Source organism: Talpa europaea (genome assembly GCF_964194135.1).
Source record: "Talpa europaea genome assembly, chromosome: 10".
In the NCBI taxonomy this organism is placed as follows: Eukaryota; Metazoa; Chordata; class Mammalia; order Eulipotyphla; family Talpidae; genus Talpa; species Talpa europaea.
The window spans coordinates 5,301,336-5,315,772 of NC_140077.1; the positions used below are offsets into that span (position 1 = coordinate 5,301,336).

At 59.0% G+C, this 14,437-nt stretch overlaps 1 protein-coding gene across 1 annotated transcript in view; it reads right to left on the minus strand.

Moving 5' to 3' along the window:
- Positions 1-3,762: 3,762 nt before the first annotated feature.
- Positions 3,763-14,437, minus strand: part of LOC311178162 (scavenger receptor cysteine-rich domain-containing protein DMBT1-like) — a gene marked incomplete at both ends in the record, with an annotated part of 49,486 nt that continues 38,811 nt past the window's right edge. Inside the window, 7 exon segments of the mRNA XM_084244538.1 lie at positions 3,763-3,877; positions 6,136-6,205; positions 7,760-8,034; positions 9,945-10,333; positions 11,951-12,135; positions 12,720-12,928; positions 14,180-14,399. Of these exon segments, the coding sequence (XP_084100664.1) occupies positions 3,763-3,877; positions 6,136-6,205; positions 7,760-8,034; positions 9,945-10,333; positions 11,951-12,135; positions 12,720-12,928; positions 14,180-14,399 (1,463 nt within the window).

The following is a 14,437-nucleotide window of genomic DNA, read 5'->3' on the forward strand; positions in this document are numbered from 1 at the left end:
TGAAGAAATTGTATATTCTGAGATCTAGATGCCCATCAAGATGGCAGGTAGATTTTCAACAGGAGTTTTCAAATCCAGTTTCCCCAAATCTATGATACAGGTCATGTGCTTATTCCTGGGGATCACTGGGTCACCCTGCCTCTCCACCCCCACGATGGCTCAGTAGAACCTCAACCCAACCTTATTTGACACGCAAAGAGTCACTGGAAAAGAAATAGCACAGACAGGTGTGGATAAGGGAAGGGGTGCAAGTGTCACCCTCCACCACCTTCCTACCTGCACGTCGCCATCACAGTGTCAATCAAAGGAGGGCACTGGGTGGGCAGACTCTCTGGAGTACGAAATGCTTGTAATGTTTGGAGAAGATCCATAGTTACCACCAAAACCTGCACAAGACCTCCCAGAGACGCAGGTCCTGGGGATCCGTGCACAGTATTCTCCTGTTCTTTTGCACAGGTGAGGCGCTGGGGGCAGGGGAGGGCAGGCGTCTGTGCTTAAGCATCTCCCTCTGGCAGCCTCTCCGCCTGGGACTGACCGTGTTCACATCAGCTTTGCTCCTGGTAGCGCCGGGCCTGGTGCAGAAAAGGGAAGGAAAGTGTCACTCTTCGGGAATGGCAGGTCACCCCAGGACCCTCCTGCCTCTGCAAGAGAACCTCCTCTCCACTTGGGGTGCAGGAGGCTTCCACATCTCCTGCAAGCCCACCGGGGCTCCGGAATGGCGACACAGGAATTTGGGGAGAGCACTCACTTGTCTTGCAGGCCCTTTGAGAGTAACATTCAGCCAACATTTGCCAGTGTTCCCTGGGACAACAGGCACAGCGGGGGTGGGGGGGTCCCATCGTGTGGAGGCACCCTGTGTAGCGGCAGGATGGCCGCAGGGCAGGATCTCTGTGATTCAAGCAGACGGGTGAAGGAGAGAGTCCTGGAGCCCTCAGTGGCTTTTTCAGAGTTTTATTGGGAGTTTACCAGGTACATGGCAGGCAAGGGTGCCAGGGGGGCTGGGAGGCTGGCAGGCCTCCCGGCCCCTGGTGTAGCTTCACTCCTGGGCTCTCCGGCTTTCTCTCGCGGCCTCTGCTTCTCTGCTCCTTTCACTCTTTCGTTCTGCTGCTCTTCCCGCTCTGCTGGCGTCCCCGTGACACCGCCCTTATAAGCCCAGTCTCAGCCCAGGTGAACCCACTTACGCAGGCCCACGCCCTACTCCAGGTGCCGCCATCAGGTGTGCATTCGGGACCGCAGGGCTCCCTCATCTATCCTGATGGCGGGAGGGCAGAAAAGCCTGATACCTTTTATTTGCCCTACACCCTGGTTTCACCTTCCACCTGGCAGATGGGGCCCAGAACCCTAAACTTGGTTTCCATAACACACAGAGACAAGAGGAGCGTCCCTCTCCCCTTCCCGGGGACGAGGTGACCTGGGGTCGTCGCCACTCCGCCTCGTACCTTTCAAGGCCTGAGCCCATCCTCGTCCTCGCAGCCAGTGGCCGTTCGTCTCCCTCACGGGAACTGGCAGAGCCTCCCTGGTTGAAGCTGGATGCGGAGGGAGAAGCCACCAGGACACACTGAAGGCTCCATTACACGCGTCTGCTCCCGGCCTGGCCTGAGCTGCGCCTTCGTGGCAAGAACAGTCACATCAAAGATCAGTCTTTGAGAAGAACGAAAGGCAAGTAAGGTCAGGGTCAGACTAGTCCCGTCCTCTGCCCTTAAAGAAAGGGTGATGGGAAATGCCTGGCTCCCTCAGCCCTGGGGTCTTTGGGTAGCTGGCCCACCCCTCATTATTGAGGCGCCATCACCCCGTGTCTGTCACCCCAGATACCTGCTGCACCTCGTGGGCACCCCAGCCCCCAGCAGCTTGTCGGAGCCGCCCCCGCCACGCAGGTTTCGCCGCCAGTCTCAGCCCCCACGTGGGTCGTGTGGCCTGGTCTGGAACTGACGGAAACGTGGCTCCCGGCGACGCATTTCTCACCTTCAGCAGGCCCCTTGCAGTACCCGGCGGGTGTGTGGAGCTGTAGCAAGTTACCTTTCTTCGTTTTAGATAAAGCTGGAAACTCTTCCCTTCTCTTCTCCAATCCTTCCCTCCCCTCTCCGGGCTCAGGCGCAGCGTCCACGCGGGGCGCTCACGGGCGGGGGGAGGTACGGCCATTCCCGCCAGGGCCACGGGGCGCCGTGGGGGAGCAGGCCCAGCGTGGGTGTGGAGGCAGCTGACTCGGGGACCCCAGGCATGTGGGGCACGGGGTGGGGTCCCCTGAGGGCAGCTGAAGAAGCCATCCCTGTGGGGAGACTGATGGGACAAACGCTGAGGGGGATGAAAGGCTTTATGACACGAAGTGGAGATGGCGCAGGCCAGAGGGAGCAGGCGCCAGAGGCCGACCGGGGACCCGCTTTGGCGACGTCAGAGGGCTCCTCGTAGCACCTCACGACTTTTCTCTAAGTCTGAACTTACTTCAAGAAATATTATTATTTTTGGATGATTGAAGTTTTGCCTTCAGTGCTACTTTTGCTCATCGCCAGCAAGTCTTTGCAGAATTGTTCTTTATACACAATCGTCACCGTCTGGTAAATCCACGGAGACGGCGTGGCTGCCAGAGTCTGGGGAGGGGGGAGCAGACTCGACCACCTAGTGGGTCCAGAACTTTATTTGGGATGAAAATGTTCTGTGAGTCTGTGCCCCCCCCCCCTTCTCTGACGGGCCCTGCCCTCCGAGCCCACGCTCTCCTCTGCGTTCCCAGGGGCTTCTCCGTGGCTTACACGTGACTGTCCCTGCCCCGAGCCTGGAACCAACAGGGACACCTGCGGTGACACTGGAGAAAGGGCAGATGTAATCAGAGACCCAGAGAGCCCCATGTGTCTGTGTCCCCCATCCCTGCACCCCTGTGCTCAGCTGGGGCCTCCCGGAGCTGCAGCGGGGGAAGGTCATTGTAGGGTAAAGAAAATGTCAGGCTTTTCTGCCCTTCCGCCATCAGGATAGATGATGGATCCTTGTCCTGAATGCATGCCTGATGGCGGGCACCTGGAATAGGGTGTGGGCATAGGTAGATGGGATTCAGCTGAGTTAAGACTGTGCTTTTAAGGGCGGCGTCACGGGGGGACGCCAGCAGCCCCAGCCAGCAGCAGCAGCAGAAAGAACGCCAGAGAGCCCAGATAGAGTGAAGACTTGCTGGGGGCTGGGAGGCCTGCCAGCCCCCCAGCCAGCACCCCTGCCTGCCATATGCCTGGTGAACCCCAAATAAAAAACCTGCAAAACTACTGAGGACTGACTCCTCCTTTACCCGGTCTGCATGGGATCAGAAAACCTGCCCTTGCCCATGTCCTGCCCTTACAGTCATGCACTTGGCTCCTGACTGGCCCTTTTTAAGCCACCAACGTGATGCCCCACACAGGGCTGGGAAGGCCCGAGTAGCTGCTCACCTTACAGTTTCCACTCGACAGGTACAAGAGGCAAGTAGCTGATAATTACAAGTTGCATGATTATAAAGTAATGTTCTTGCACATGTATGTCCCGGTATGAATGCGGTTTATTTCATTGTAAAGTTTAAAGTTGCATAACACTAAAGAGACTTGCAAATTTTCCAAAGCTGCAGGCTCTCATTCCCCCTAGCTCTCAGCTGACCTCTCCCTCCATCGCCTCTGCTCGGCTTCTGCTCGCCTCTCCAGGAGCTCACACACAACACCCATGTCCCTGACAACACAGCCAGCCAGGAGGACACTCGGGCCAATCCCATGGCCCCCGCCAAGACTGTCTGAGTAGGAAAGGCCGCTGATGCCATCAGCCCTGTTCAGGAATGAGCCCCCATTCAGGGAAGAACCTCATTCCAACATTCCAGGGGTCCTTGAGCCTGTGGGGGTGCAGTGGGGGGCGGCGCGAGATCTCCTGGCTCCACCTGTGGAGGCACAGGACCAGCAGGGAGTGACCAAGCCCTCTGTTGTTGAACACAATAGAATTCTGTTTCTTTAAAAATGGGGGCAGGGATGGCTGACTCACAGGACTTCTTTATTTTTTAATTTATTTTCTTTATGCATACAAGAACTGGGGTGTGGGCCAGAGGTGAGGGGGGTGGGGTGGCGAGAGGATTCACCAGAGACAGAGTGGGGAGCAGAACAGACAGATCTACTGAAATACACTGCTGAGGGGAGCAGCGGGGAGACAAGAGAGGTCTGCTGCGCCATGTGGGCCAGCTCCCTGGCCAGGGATCGAACTCGTGCTGCAGTGGCTGCTGATAGCTTGATAGCCCTGAGACTTAACCCAGTGCACCACCGGGAGGGCCCAGGAGTTCTTAATCAGGGAGGGAAACTGCAGGTGGCTTCCTGGGACAACTGCTGGATCCCAACTGAAACAAGGCAACTGTTCCCAAGATCAAAGTGGTGCCCCCTGGTGTCCACATGGGTGACAGGCCTGTGAGTGGGAGGGCACTGGGCCACTCCCCTGAGGAGGCCTGTAGCAGGCTCCGTGGCCAGGAGAGAGCTCCCGACTAGGGCCGTGGCCGGCCTTGCTGTGCTCCTGGCCGTGGGGGTGTTAGGGGGAAGAGTGTATCCCAGCATCCATATGTTTGATCTTCATCACCATGGAAATGGTGGCAAAAAGTGAAAGGGGGGAATTGTTAGGGGGAAATGAAGTCCTGAGTTAATCCTATACAGGCTTTGTGGACCCCACCCCCACTCCAGACTAAAGCCATCAAGACATTGGGAAAGACAAATCCCATCACCACCAAGGGAGGGTGGCTGGGACCTGAGGGTGGAGTTGGGCGGCCAGGTTGGATATAAAAACCAAACACATGGGCCTTGGTCTCTCTCTGGCTCGCAATCGCTCACCTCCTGGCTTCACCGCTCCTGGCTGGCGGCGAACTCTGAGAGCGCCATTTTTGGGATCCCTGATCGGCGGATCGGGTAGGACTCATTTAAAACTTTGTCTCCCACTTTTCTCCCTGAGCTGTACATTTCCTCCTTTCCCCTTCCCTTGTCAATAAACCTTTTATTAACCTTTCACGTGTGCCTGCAGTAGAGCATTGATAAGTCCTTTTAAGCGCGCGGGTGAGGACCCACAGTCAGGCACCCCGTTTTGTATCGGGGTTGCTCTACAACAGTTGTAGAGGTCTGGGGGAGTCAGTCTTCCTGTAAGGGTGGAGCTGAGGGTGGGTGGCCTCTGAGCTAGTCTTGAAGGGGCAGGGAGTGGGTCTGGACACAGCAGCACCCATCAGGGGGCAGGGTGGGGCACATTCCCAAGGAAAGCAAAGATCCCAGGAGGTGCAAGGCCACAGCTGCTTCTAAGTTCTCAGGCAGCTCCTGTTGGCTGGCAGCTGTGGCCACAGCACTGCTAGGACTCTCTGGGGCTTCCCCTGCAACTTCGGTCTCTCCTGTGCAAATCACCTTTGGAGTTAAACTCAGCTCAGCAGCCCCCTCAGGGCAGGGGCCTCGGCCTGTCTCAGAGACACAAACACTGGCATTCACAGGGCGGTTTGCAAATGCCTGATCTGTGGCCCAGAGTCTGAATTTTCCCCATTTTCCACAAGCCCCACAGAGACCTCAAGCACACGGGGCTCCAGTGCCCAGTCCACCGCAGTAAGGCCGAGGCCCCGGGGGGCCCATCTAGCACCGCCCAGCCCACGTTGTAGACGTGAAGCTCCCTCCTCCCCAGAAGAGCAGCATCCAGGAGGAAAGGCCCATCATCTCGCATTTCCCACCACCGTGCCCTGAGCAGGCTGCTCTTCAGCCTTTCCTGCATTTCCTGCTCTGGGCAGAATGAAGACATGCCAAGGACAATAGGGGGCACCTTTCCTACTCCCCGGAAGCTTCTGGAAGCCACAGAGCAGAGTCCTCTGGCTTCTATCATTCCTTGGGGAAGCTCGCCCTACGAATTTGAAAGGGTCCAGTTAAGCGAGTCGAAGAAAAACACTGACCACCAACTCTTGCAAAAAAGGTCTTTATTCAGCTCATCCTACAGAAGGAAAGGCTAAGAGGAGTGCTAGAGGCCTAACAGGCCAGTTTATAAGAGGCCAGGAGAAAAACTCCACCCAGAGAGAGCTCCGCTGTCACGAGTGTGCGCACAAGATCCACATCCTGTCCCGCGCCTCCCTGACATCTGTCCCCAAGCCCAGCCTGTGTCTCTGGGAAGACCTGGCACCACCGTCGGCACCCACCTCACCCCATCGCACCGTGCACCTGGGCAAAGCGACCAGGATTCAGCATTCTGGGGTCTCCGTTCTCCTCCCTCACTGGGGGATCAGAGCGTGTGTTCTCCTGGCTCCACACTCAGTGCTCAGGCGGTGTGGTGCTCCTCCCAGGGCAAAGGCCGCCACGCCAGGCCCACGACCAGGAAGAACCCATGGTGCTGCGCAAGTTCCCTAGGCATGGGCCGGACCCCACGCAGCCACCGGCAGCTCTGGGAGGGCCAGGGAGCCAGAATCACACAGTCAAGACAGGAGGAGCCAGCGAGATGCAGCGGAGAGACAAGTCGTGCGGGTGGTCCATGGCGGGTTGGCGGCGGTCAGAACTAATTGTCTGGTGGGAGGAGAAAAAGAGGAGAGAAATCAGAATGGGAAACTAAGGCCCGATCCCAGCGTCCAGGAGAGGCAGCGTCTTGCCAGCCCAGGGCCACAGGGCAGGCCTCGGGGTGGGAAGCGGCCTGGGTCCTGCGACATCACTCTGGCCAGGGGGGCAGAGCTGGGGCATGAGACTGGCGGGGAAATGGGTGCGAGAGTCCCGGGCAGGGGCTCCCACAGAGCCAGCAGGAGCGGAGGAGGGGAAGAGGTGAAGGGCCCATGGGACGCCCCGGGCCTGCCCGCCCTGTCCCCTCCTGGAGCTGGGACCCCATCAGAAAGTCCAAGCACTGACTAATTTCTGAATCGCATCCCCTCCCTGGAATGTGAGCTCCGCGGGGTGGAGGTTTGGTCTGGTTTTGTTTTTAGTTATTTGTCTCCTGGCACAAAATCAGCCTTTAACAAATATGCATGGAGAGAGTAAGTGAGAAAGCCCCGAATTGCTGGCCTGTGGATGGCCAAACATGGGGCACAAGGCAGGGGCTGGCAAGGTGTTCCTGGACCCCTGGGGTGACCGGTTGGCTTGTGACCACCTCCACCCATACCCCTGTCACCAAAGCCACGTCTGGGGGCCTGATCCCGGCCTGGACCTGCAGCCATCCTGGAGGTCTCTGCAAACGTGTCCTCCTCCACCCCCCTAGAAACACCACCGCAGGAAATACCATCCCTCCTGGGGGAGGAAATGCCGGCTGGTCTCGCATGGACCCCGTGAGCAGGCACCCCCACTCCCAGTCTGTCACCCCCAGGACTACCGTTTGTGGGTATCATCAGCAAGAGTAATGATGCTATCATGGATGTTCCTAAGAGCGTGGCAGTAACCAGAGCAACCTAGCCACCTTGGAGGGCCGCCAGGGCCTGCACCAGGCTGAGGCCCAGGCTGCAGGCCGAGGCCCAGGTTGCTGATCAACATGATTCCTGCAACCTCTGCCTGCCCCGAGGGACTTCTGACCCTATCAACACCGTCCTTTTCAGTAGGAGGTGGGGGTTCAGAGCCCAGAGGATAAAGGGGTGCCTGTGTCCCAGGTCAGAGCTCTCGTGACCCAGCCTGGGCTCTCGGGACCTAGCTTGGGCCCCCGAGAACAGGCAGCTGTGGGAGAACCCGGTCCAGGTTAAGCCTGCATCACCCAGGGGCAAGCCTGCCGGGCACACAGCAGGTGCTTGATCTGGGATGGGCGTGGCACCACCAGAGTGTCCCTGCGGGCTGGGGGCCTGTCTGCCCGGGCCACCTACCCAAGCTCCTCTTGTGGGTGTGCTCTGCGGTCTGCAGCTTGATGGGCCCCAGGACGACATCCACCTTCTCTTGGTAGGGGTGCACGTCCCTCTTGGACCTCATCACGCAGCCGCGGTAGCAGCGGGAGGAGTAGTCGTAGGCCCGGCACACCACCATCTTACACTTCAGGTACACCGAGGGAAAGCGGTTCAGGAAGTGGAAGGAGCTGAAGCTGAAGCGGACGATGCGGGGGGCCGGCGGCTGGATGGAGCGGAAGGTCTCGTCCTTCACGCACCTGGAAGGAAAGGACGACCCGCTAGCGCTCGCAGAGGCCCCAGAGGCCCTCCTCACAGCCCGCCCCAGCTCAGGCCCAGCAGCAGCAAGGATGCAGCCACGCTCCCGCCATGCCAACCACCTCCTCGTTCCCTCAGCTGCCTCACCGCTGCTGTGGGGAGGAAACCACCCAAGAATCCTCTGAAAGAAATTTTACTAAGACATGGGTGAGGGTGCATCTCCTGCTGCACCCCAGCGGGAGGCCCTGCTCCCACAACCCACACACAGCTGTGTCAGACAAAGAGCAGAGTTGGGGCGTCTCTGGGCCTGGGAGCCACAAGCTCCTCGTCCTGGCCCTGCTCCTCCTGACTCTGCTCCTGCTCATCTTTTCTTGCTGACAAAACCAGAAAACCAGGCAAAACCAGCTGAGACCAAGATGGAGGAGAAGTAAGACAAGGCCAAGCCGCAGCCTCGTCGCCACGGTGAGAAGACGCCCCCAGCGCAGGACGGACCCGCCAGGACCGCGCTGGGAAGGCAATGGACGTGACTGCAGGTCCCGGAATCCCTGCCCGTTTCTCTGGAATCCCGCAGGCCCGTCAGCCGCTCCCCTGTCCTGGTCCTCCCCACAGCAGCGCCTGCCCCTCCCCAGGGCCAGAGAGGCCTTCAGAGCACACGCCCTCCTTGCCACTCCCTGGCCAATAAGTGGAGCCCTCTGCTGCTCGAATCTTGAGTCAATGTGGCTCCTGGGCTTGTCTGGGGCTTGGGTGGGTGGGAGAACTCATTGGCGGGTAACAGGTAGGCATTTTGTGGGTGCACAGGAGCAGTCACCAGGCAGCCTGACTCTGCCTGCAGGTGTGGCCCACGGCCCGGCACCATCTCCCTTCTGTCTTTGGAGCTTCCTTTGCCCACTCTCAACTCACCTTCTCTCAAATGCCAACTGTTTCCCACACCATCCCCTTAGCAGCAAGGGTAGGGGTGGAAGAGCTCAGGGGCTCACTGGGAGGTGGGACAGATGCAACTGAGGTTGGGGTATTTGAAGCTGCCCAGGGCAGGAACTGCACTTCTCACACAGCCCGCCAAGGCATCAGAATACCAAGCCCCACCCAGGCCAGACGGGAAGACACAGGTGGCGCTTGAGCACAGTGTGTTTGAAGCCCCATGTTGCTCTCATGGGCACCCAGGTGAGGGAGCTGGTTGGTGGGCAGGTGTAGCCAACAGCCCAGGTGCTCCAGGTGCAGCGGGGACTCAACTCTTCCGCGTGCACGGCCCCTCCCCCCAGAAGTTCGCACCGTGACATACATGCCAGTGTGTGTATGGAATCAAAAAGAATCTTGCAGCAGGAAAGAGCCAAACTGCTCCTTCATTTCACTAATCTCAACCCTTTGACATAGGTTCCCACGGAATGGGGGTCTGGGGGGGCCTTCTCCCTCGTCTTTGCTGCTAAGGGGGCTGCCGTGAATGGAACCAGCCACACTGGGTGTGAACTCAACGAGCTGTGACCCCAATTTACCAAACCGATGCAGAGTCAAGCTTGCCAGAGAGGTGCTGTTTTCAGTGTTAGTGGGCGTCACTATGGCAACCAGGTCGGTGGAGATGCTGCCCTGGGAGCACAGTGGGGCGAGCCCTGGAGGTGTGTGCTGGGAACGCCTGTGCTGTCTCACCCCGCACCCACGGCATGCACACCTGCTTAACATGAAGGCTTGCAGGGGTTCAGTCATCTAGGGGTTAGCGCAGTTTACAACTAGCCTGCTGGGGGCCACTGGTGGTTCGATTCTCCAGACCCCCAGCACCTGCGTAGCATCCGGAGGTGGTGACCTGGCTGATTAAGCTTGAGCCACTAAGACCCAAAGCCACACTCCGCAGGCCTCTGGGGCAACGTGTATGTGAGTGGCCAGGTTGAGGCTCATGTCCACCTGCAAAGGGCCGCCTTACCCGCTCCGGATCAGGTCGTAAGTCAAGGATGTAAAGTCGTTTTCGTACGGCGACGCTATGCAGGTGTCCACAAACAGGGATAGGGCCATGTCCGAGTTCATGATCTCAGCCTGCAGGTACAGGTTCTGGTCCAGGCTCACGTAGTAGGGGCTGCTGGTCACGGGGTACAGGAACGAGGTGGAAGTGAAGAAGGAGATGTTGACGTCGAAGTTGCTGTACTGGATGGCCGCGCGCTCCAGGGTGCCGTTGCTGATGTACATGGTGTCCACCCAGGTGTCCTCCAGCATCTTGCAGCTGACGTGGATGTGCAGGTCCTTCTTGCGGTTGATGATGCCTCTTGAAACCGATGCTACGAGGAAGTTGGTGTAGGCGATGGTGTCGTTATTCACCTGGAGACGCAGCAGGAGGGCAGAGTCAGGCAAAGGCCAGGCGAAGGGAGCCCGCGGCTGATTTGGGGTAGCCTGAGAGGGCAGAGTCCAAGGCTGCAGGACCCTCCCGCAACCAGAGATGACACAGGCCCGCCGCCTGGCCACACGACTGGGCGGGCATTCAGAGTAACGAGGAGACGGCCTCCTTCCCTGTGCCCCACCCTGGCGGGGCATTAGCCCAGCTCCCTTCTGAACTTCCCACAGGTACAACTTAGATCTGTTTCTTCTTCAGAATGGTGTATTTTTGAGAGGTTTTCCCTTCAGGTCTGCAGCTGCAGAACTGTATCTGGATGCACCCTTTCCAGAAAAATGTGGGGAAAGAAGAGAGCTTGACAAGTAACTCAGGGTGGTTTTGCCAGCCCTGGGTCACCGGCGTCAGGTTGCCCTCCAGGGCCGCAGCTCCCGACCTGGCCTGCAGGGGGCGCCAGAACCCGCACTTTGGACTCAGGTCCTGCAGGACCCAGAGTCCCCACGCTCTGTCCACAGTGCCTTCTCCTTTCTGCCTTTACCGTCTCTAAAAATCGGTTTTTGCTTTCTACTTAGGGGGCACTGGCTGTCACATAAGCCTCTGAAGTATCATGTTATTCTTTCACGGATAAGCTGAGGAGCCTTCCGTGCCGCCCAGAACATGAGCACGACAGCGCTTCCTTAGGGCCCACGCTTGCCCGTGGCTCCTGGGGTTGAGCCAAACCTGAATCCACGCCAACTGATGAGCACAGAGCGCAGGTTTATTTCCTGATCATAAGACGTATTTCTGAGTTTAAATGAAAATTCATGTACCTCGGTCTCCATCTTTGAGTAAATAAATAAAAATTCTTTTAACGTGATTTCTCCTGCCTCTGCTATACACACCCACCAAGCCAATCAACTAAATAAAACAAAAAATAAACTTTTAGACTAAGAGACCAATTAGTGGTTAGCAGAAGGGAAGCGGCTGGGGTCAAGTAAATCAGGTGGGAAGGTCACTCGAGTGGAGCAGGGTGGCATGGACGGCGGTGACCCTGCTGTTCTGCGGCCTCAGAAGGGTGCACACCTGAGACGTACACACAGGGGTGACCACCGCGCCCTCTGGCGGCCCTGGGAGGGCGGACAGGGCGGCCCGTGGCCCAGAGTTACTTGCCAAGCTCTCCTCTTTCCCCGCATGCAATAAAAATTAATTCACTACGTTCACCATCAGCCGCCTGCTCATCTGGAAGGGATGCAGCATGTAACGCGCAGTGTCGCAGATGCATCAGCTACTTGTCCTGCCTGTAAGCCCCGCTGAACGAGGCGTCCACCCCCTCAACCCCAGAACCCAGGCCCCCCAGCCCTGGAGCTACGCCTGGGGGCCGCTCTTGCCATTGCCGACATGGGGTGGCCCGTCTGGTGGCCTCAGTGCTGGCTGTGCTATCCTCCTGCTCCCCCTGAGACTTGGGGGCAGCCCCAGCTGCCACAGCACCAGTGTGCACATGTGACCTGTTTTTGCCTGGCTACATGTTGGTGACACCAGGATTACGTGCCCCGGAGCTCCAGGGCATCGTGCTCGTCACGTGAGAAGGCTTGCTTGCTGGGCGGTAGAGCGGGGAGCCCTGGGCTTACCTGCTTGGTGGTGCCGCAGCCCGTGTAGGGGATCAGGAAGGTCACCTGGGTCGATGTTATCTGGGACTGACACACACGGTTCCCGCTCCAGTTGGGAATGACAAGGTCCCTGGGAGAATAGCCTAGGGCCTGGAGGTAGCTCCTGCTCACACTGGCTTGCATGTGGTTTGGAAGACAAACCAGCTCTGGTGGGAAGGGAAGAGAGGGGGGCCGTGAGGCTGTACCCTGAGCCTCACCATTCCATGAGGAGCTACCCCCCCTGCCCTGCCCCGTCCCAGAGGAGCAGAGATCACGATGGTGGACAAAGAAGGTCCTCGCTGGGCTTTGCCTTCCACCAACCTCCCAACCCCTGTCTGTCCTGATGAGGGGACAGAGGATCGCCCTCAGGAGACATGGAGCCAGGATTGAGTGAAATGTCCGGCCAAGTTACCCCTTATCCATAAAGGAAGTAACGCTCTGGTCTAATTGTGGGGACAGGGGGCAAGAAGGTCATCTAGGTATGGAGCAGATCGCGCTTAAAGACCTGCTGCAAGAGAGCCTGGACGGCGCTTTGCCCTGCTCCCCGCTACTCCGCCTCTGCTGACCCCCCCAGCAGGCCAGTCCTCCAGCCAGCAGCCGCTTGGGGCCCTGGCCTTGTTTCCGGGCAGCTAGGGTCCCAAGTGCCACTGCTCTTGGCCGAGCCTCCAGGACTTGACAAGGCTGCATTTGCGTCCGGATTCACGGACCCCGGGGTGCCCCTGCTGTTGACCCACCCTCCGAGAGGCCTTACTGGTGCTGTCGTTGGCCGGCCTGGAGTAATAGTTGGCCTGGAAGCCCCTGTTGGTGACGATGCTGTCGCTGACGAACTGGATAGACATGAAGTTGGACGAGGACGTGAAGGAGCTCTGTGCCCCGTTGCACACCCGGCCGAGGAGCGGGGAGCTGTGCTGGGGGCCGTCGAACACCTGGATGTAGTCGTAGCTGCAGACGTTCTCCAGCCTGCGGGGACGCGCGCACAGTCAGGCTGCGCCTCCCACAGCATGTGCCGCCGGGGCTGGAAGCGCAGCAGCTCTGGCCAAGTGAGCAATGAAACCCCACAGGTTCCCCGAGATGGAGAGGGTCGTCCCCACGGCTCCTGCACCTGCGCTTGTCCTGACTGGTGGGACCACGTTCCCTCAGCCCCTCTGCCCCAGCAAACCCAGGGGCCGTCCTGCTTCAGCTTTTTCTTCCATCAAAAAGACTGTTTCCCATTCATGGGTGAAAACCCATGAATTCATGGTGATAGAAATAAATAATTGAACAAGTAAATCCTGGGCAAGTCGAATAACCTCTCTGGAGTTGGCAAAGCAGAGAGAGGAGTCCTGTTCCCGCAGGGGCCAGGGCCAGCGCAGTCACGGGCGGACGAAACGCTACCGAGACGGCACCGCATACTGGGTCCCGGGGGCGGAGGCCTCGCAGCTCAGACCCCGCCGGCCCCAGCAAGACAGCGCGGCAGGTGCACCGGAGTCCGGGAAATGCGAACTGAAGCCCCGGAGCAGCCCCTCGGGTGGGGTCCACTGAAGCACCCACAGGTGCCATGTGATGACACCGTCCGCCTGGACCCTAACATGTTATAAGCCGATGTCACCTCCATACAATTTTTGAAAAGAAGAAATCAATCGGCAAAATGATTTTATTCAGTAACGGCTTTGACCGGGAATTGCGGCCGCCCCTTTCCAGACACTAGAAGATTCCGTGCCCTGCCTGGTCAGCAGGGCGCCCCTCCTTGGACCAAGCACGTGGCTCTGAAGACACGGATTGCCACCCCCATGGGGGGAGCAGCAGCTCCCCTGCCCTGCCCGCAGCCACGCCACCTCCGCCTGGCCCCAGCTCGGGCGCGGAGAGGAAAGGGCTGGGCGCCCGCGGGGCTCCTGCGGGGATTTTGCCATGATCACCCCTCCTGCACCAGCCACTGCCCCCACGGCGGCCACCCGCGGCCAGCTCTCCCAGTGCCCTCACCCCTTGCTCTCCTGGGACCTCCCCAGTGCCCGCCGAGGGGAGGGAGGCTGGCATTTCACTCCCTTCTGCTGACCGAGGCTCAGGGCGGTGAAGCCACTCAGCACATGGTGGCGGAACTGGGACGGGAAACCAGGGCTCCCGTCCTGCCCCCCGCCGCGCCCCCCAGGTGCCGCTGTGCTGGGTCACAAGCTGAACCCGTGAGCAATAGGTGCCCAGTCTGTCCTGGTACCTGCCGCCCGCCCGCGCACTTACTGCACGTCTCTGAAGACGACCGTCACGAGGTAGTTGTTCGGGACCTCGATGCTCCACGAGCACCTGGCATTGTTGGGATAGTTCCCCGGGTAGAAGGGGCTGGTGAAGTGCCCCGAGGGCTGGGACAGGAAGCCTCCGCAGGAGTAATTTGCTGTGGGGCAAATGGAAATGCAGGTGACCCCGGGGCCCAGGACACAGCCTCCCTGGAGGTGGCCGAGGCCTGGAAGGCACCGGGCTCAGTGGGGATGCCCTTCGGGG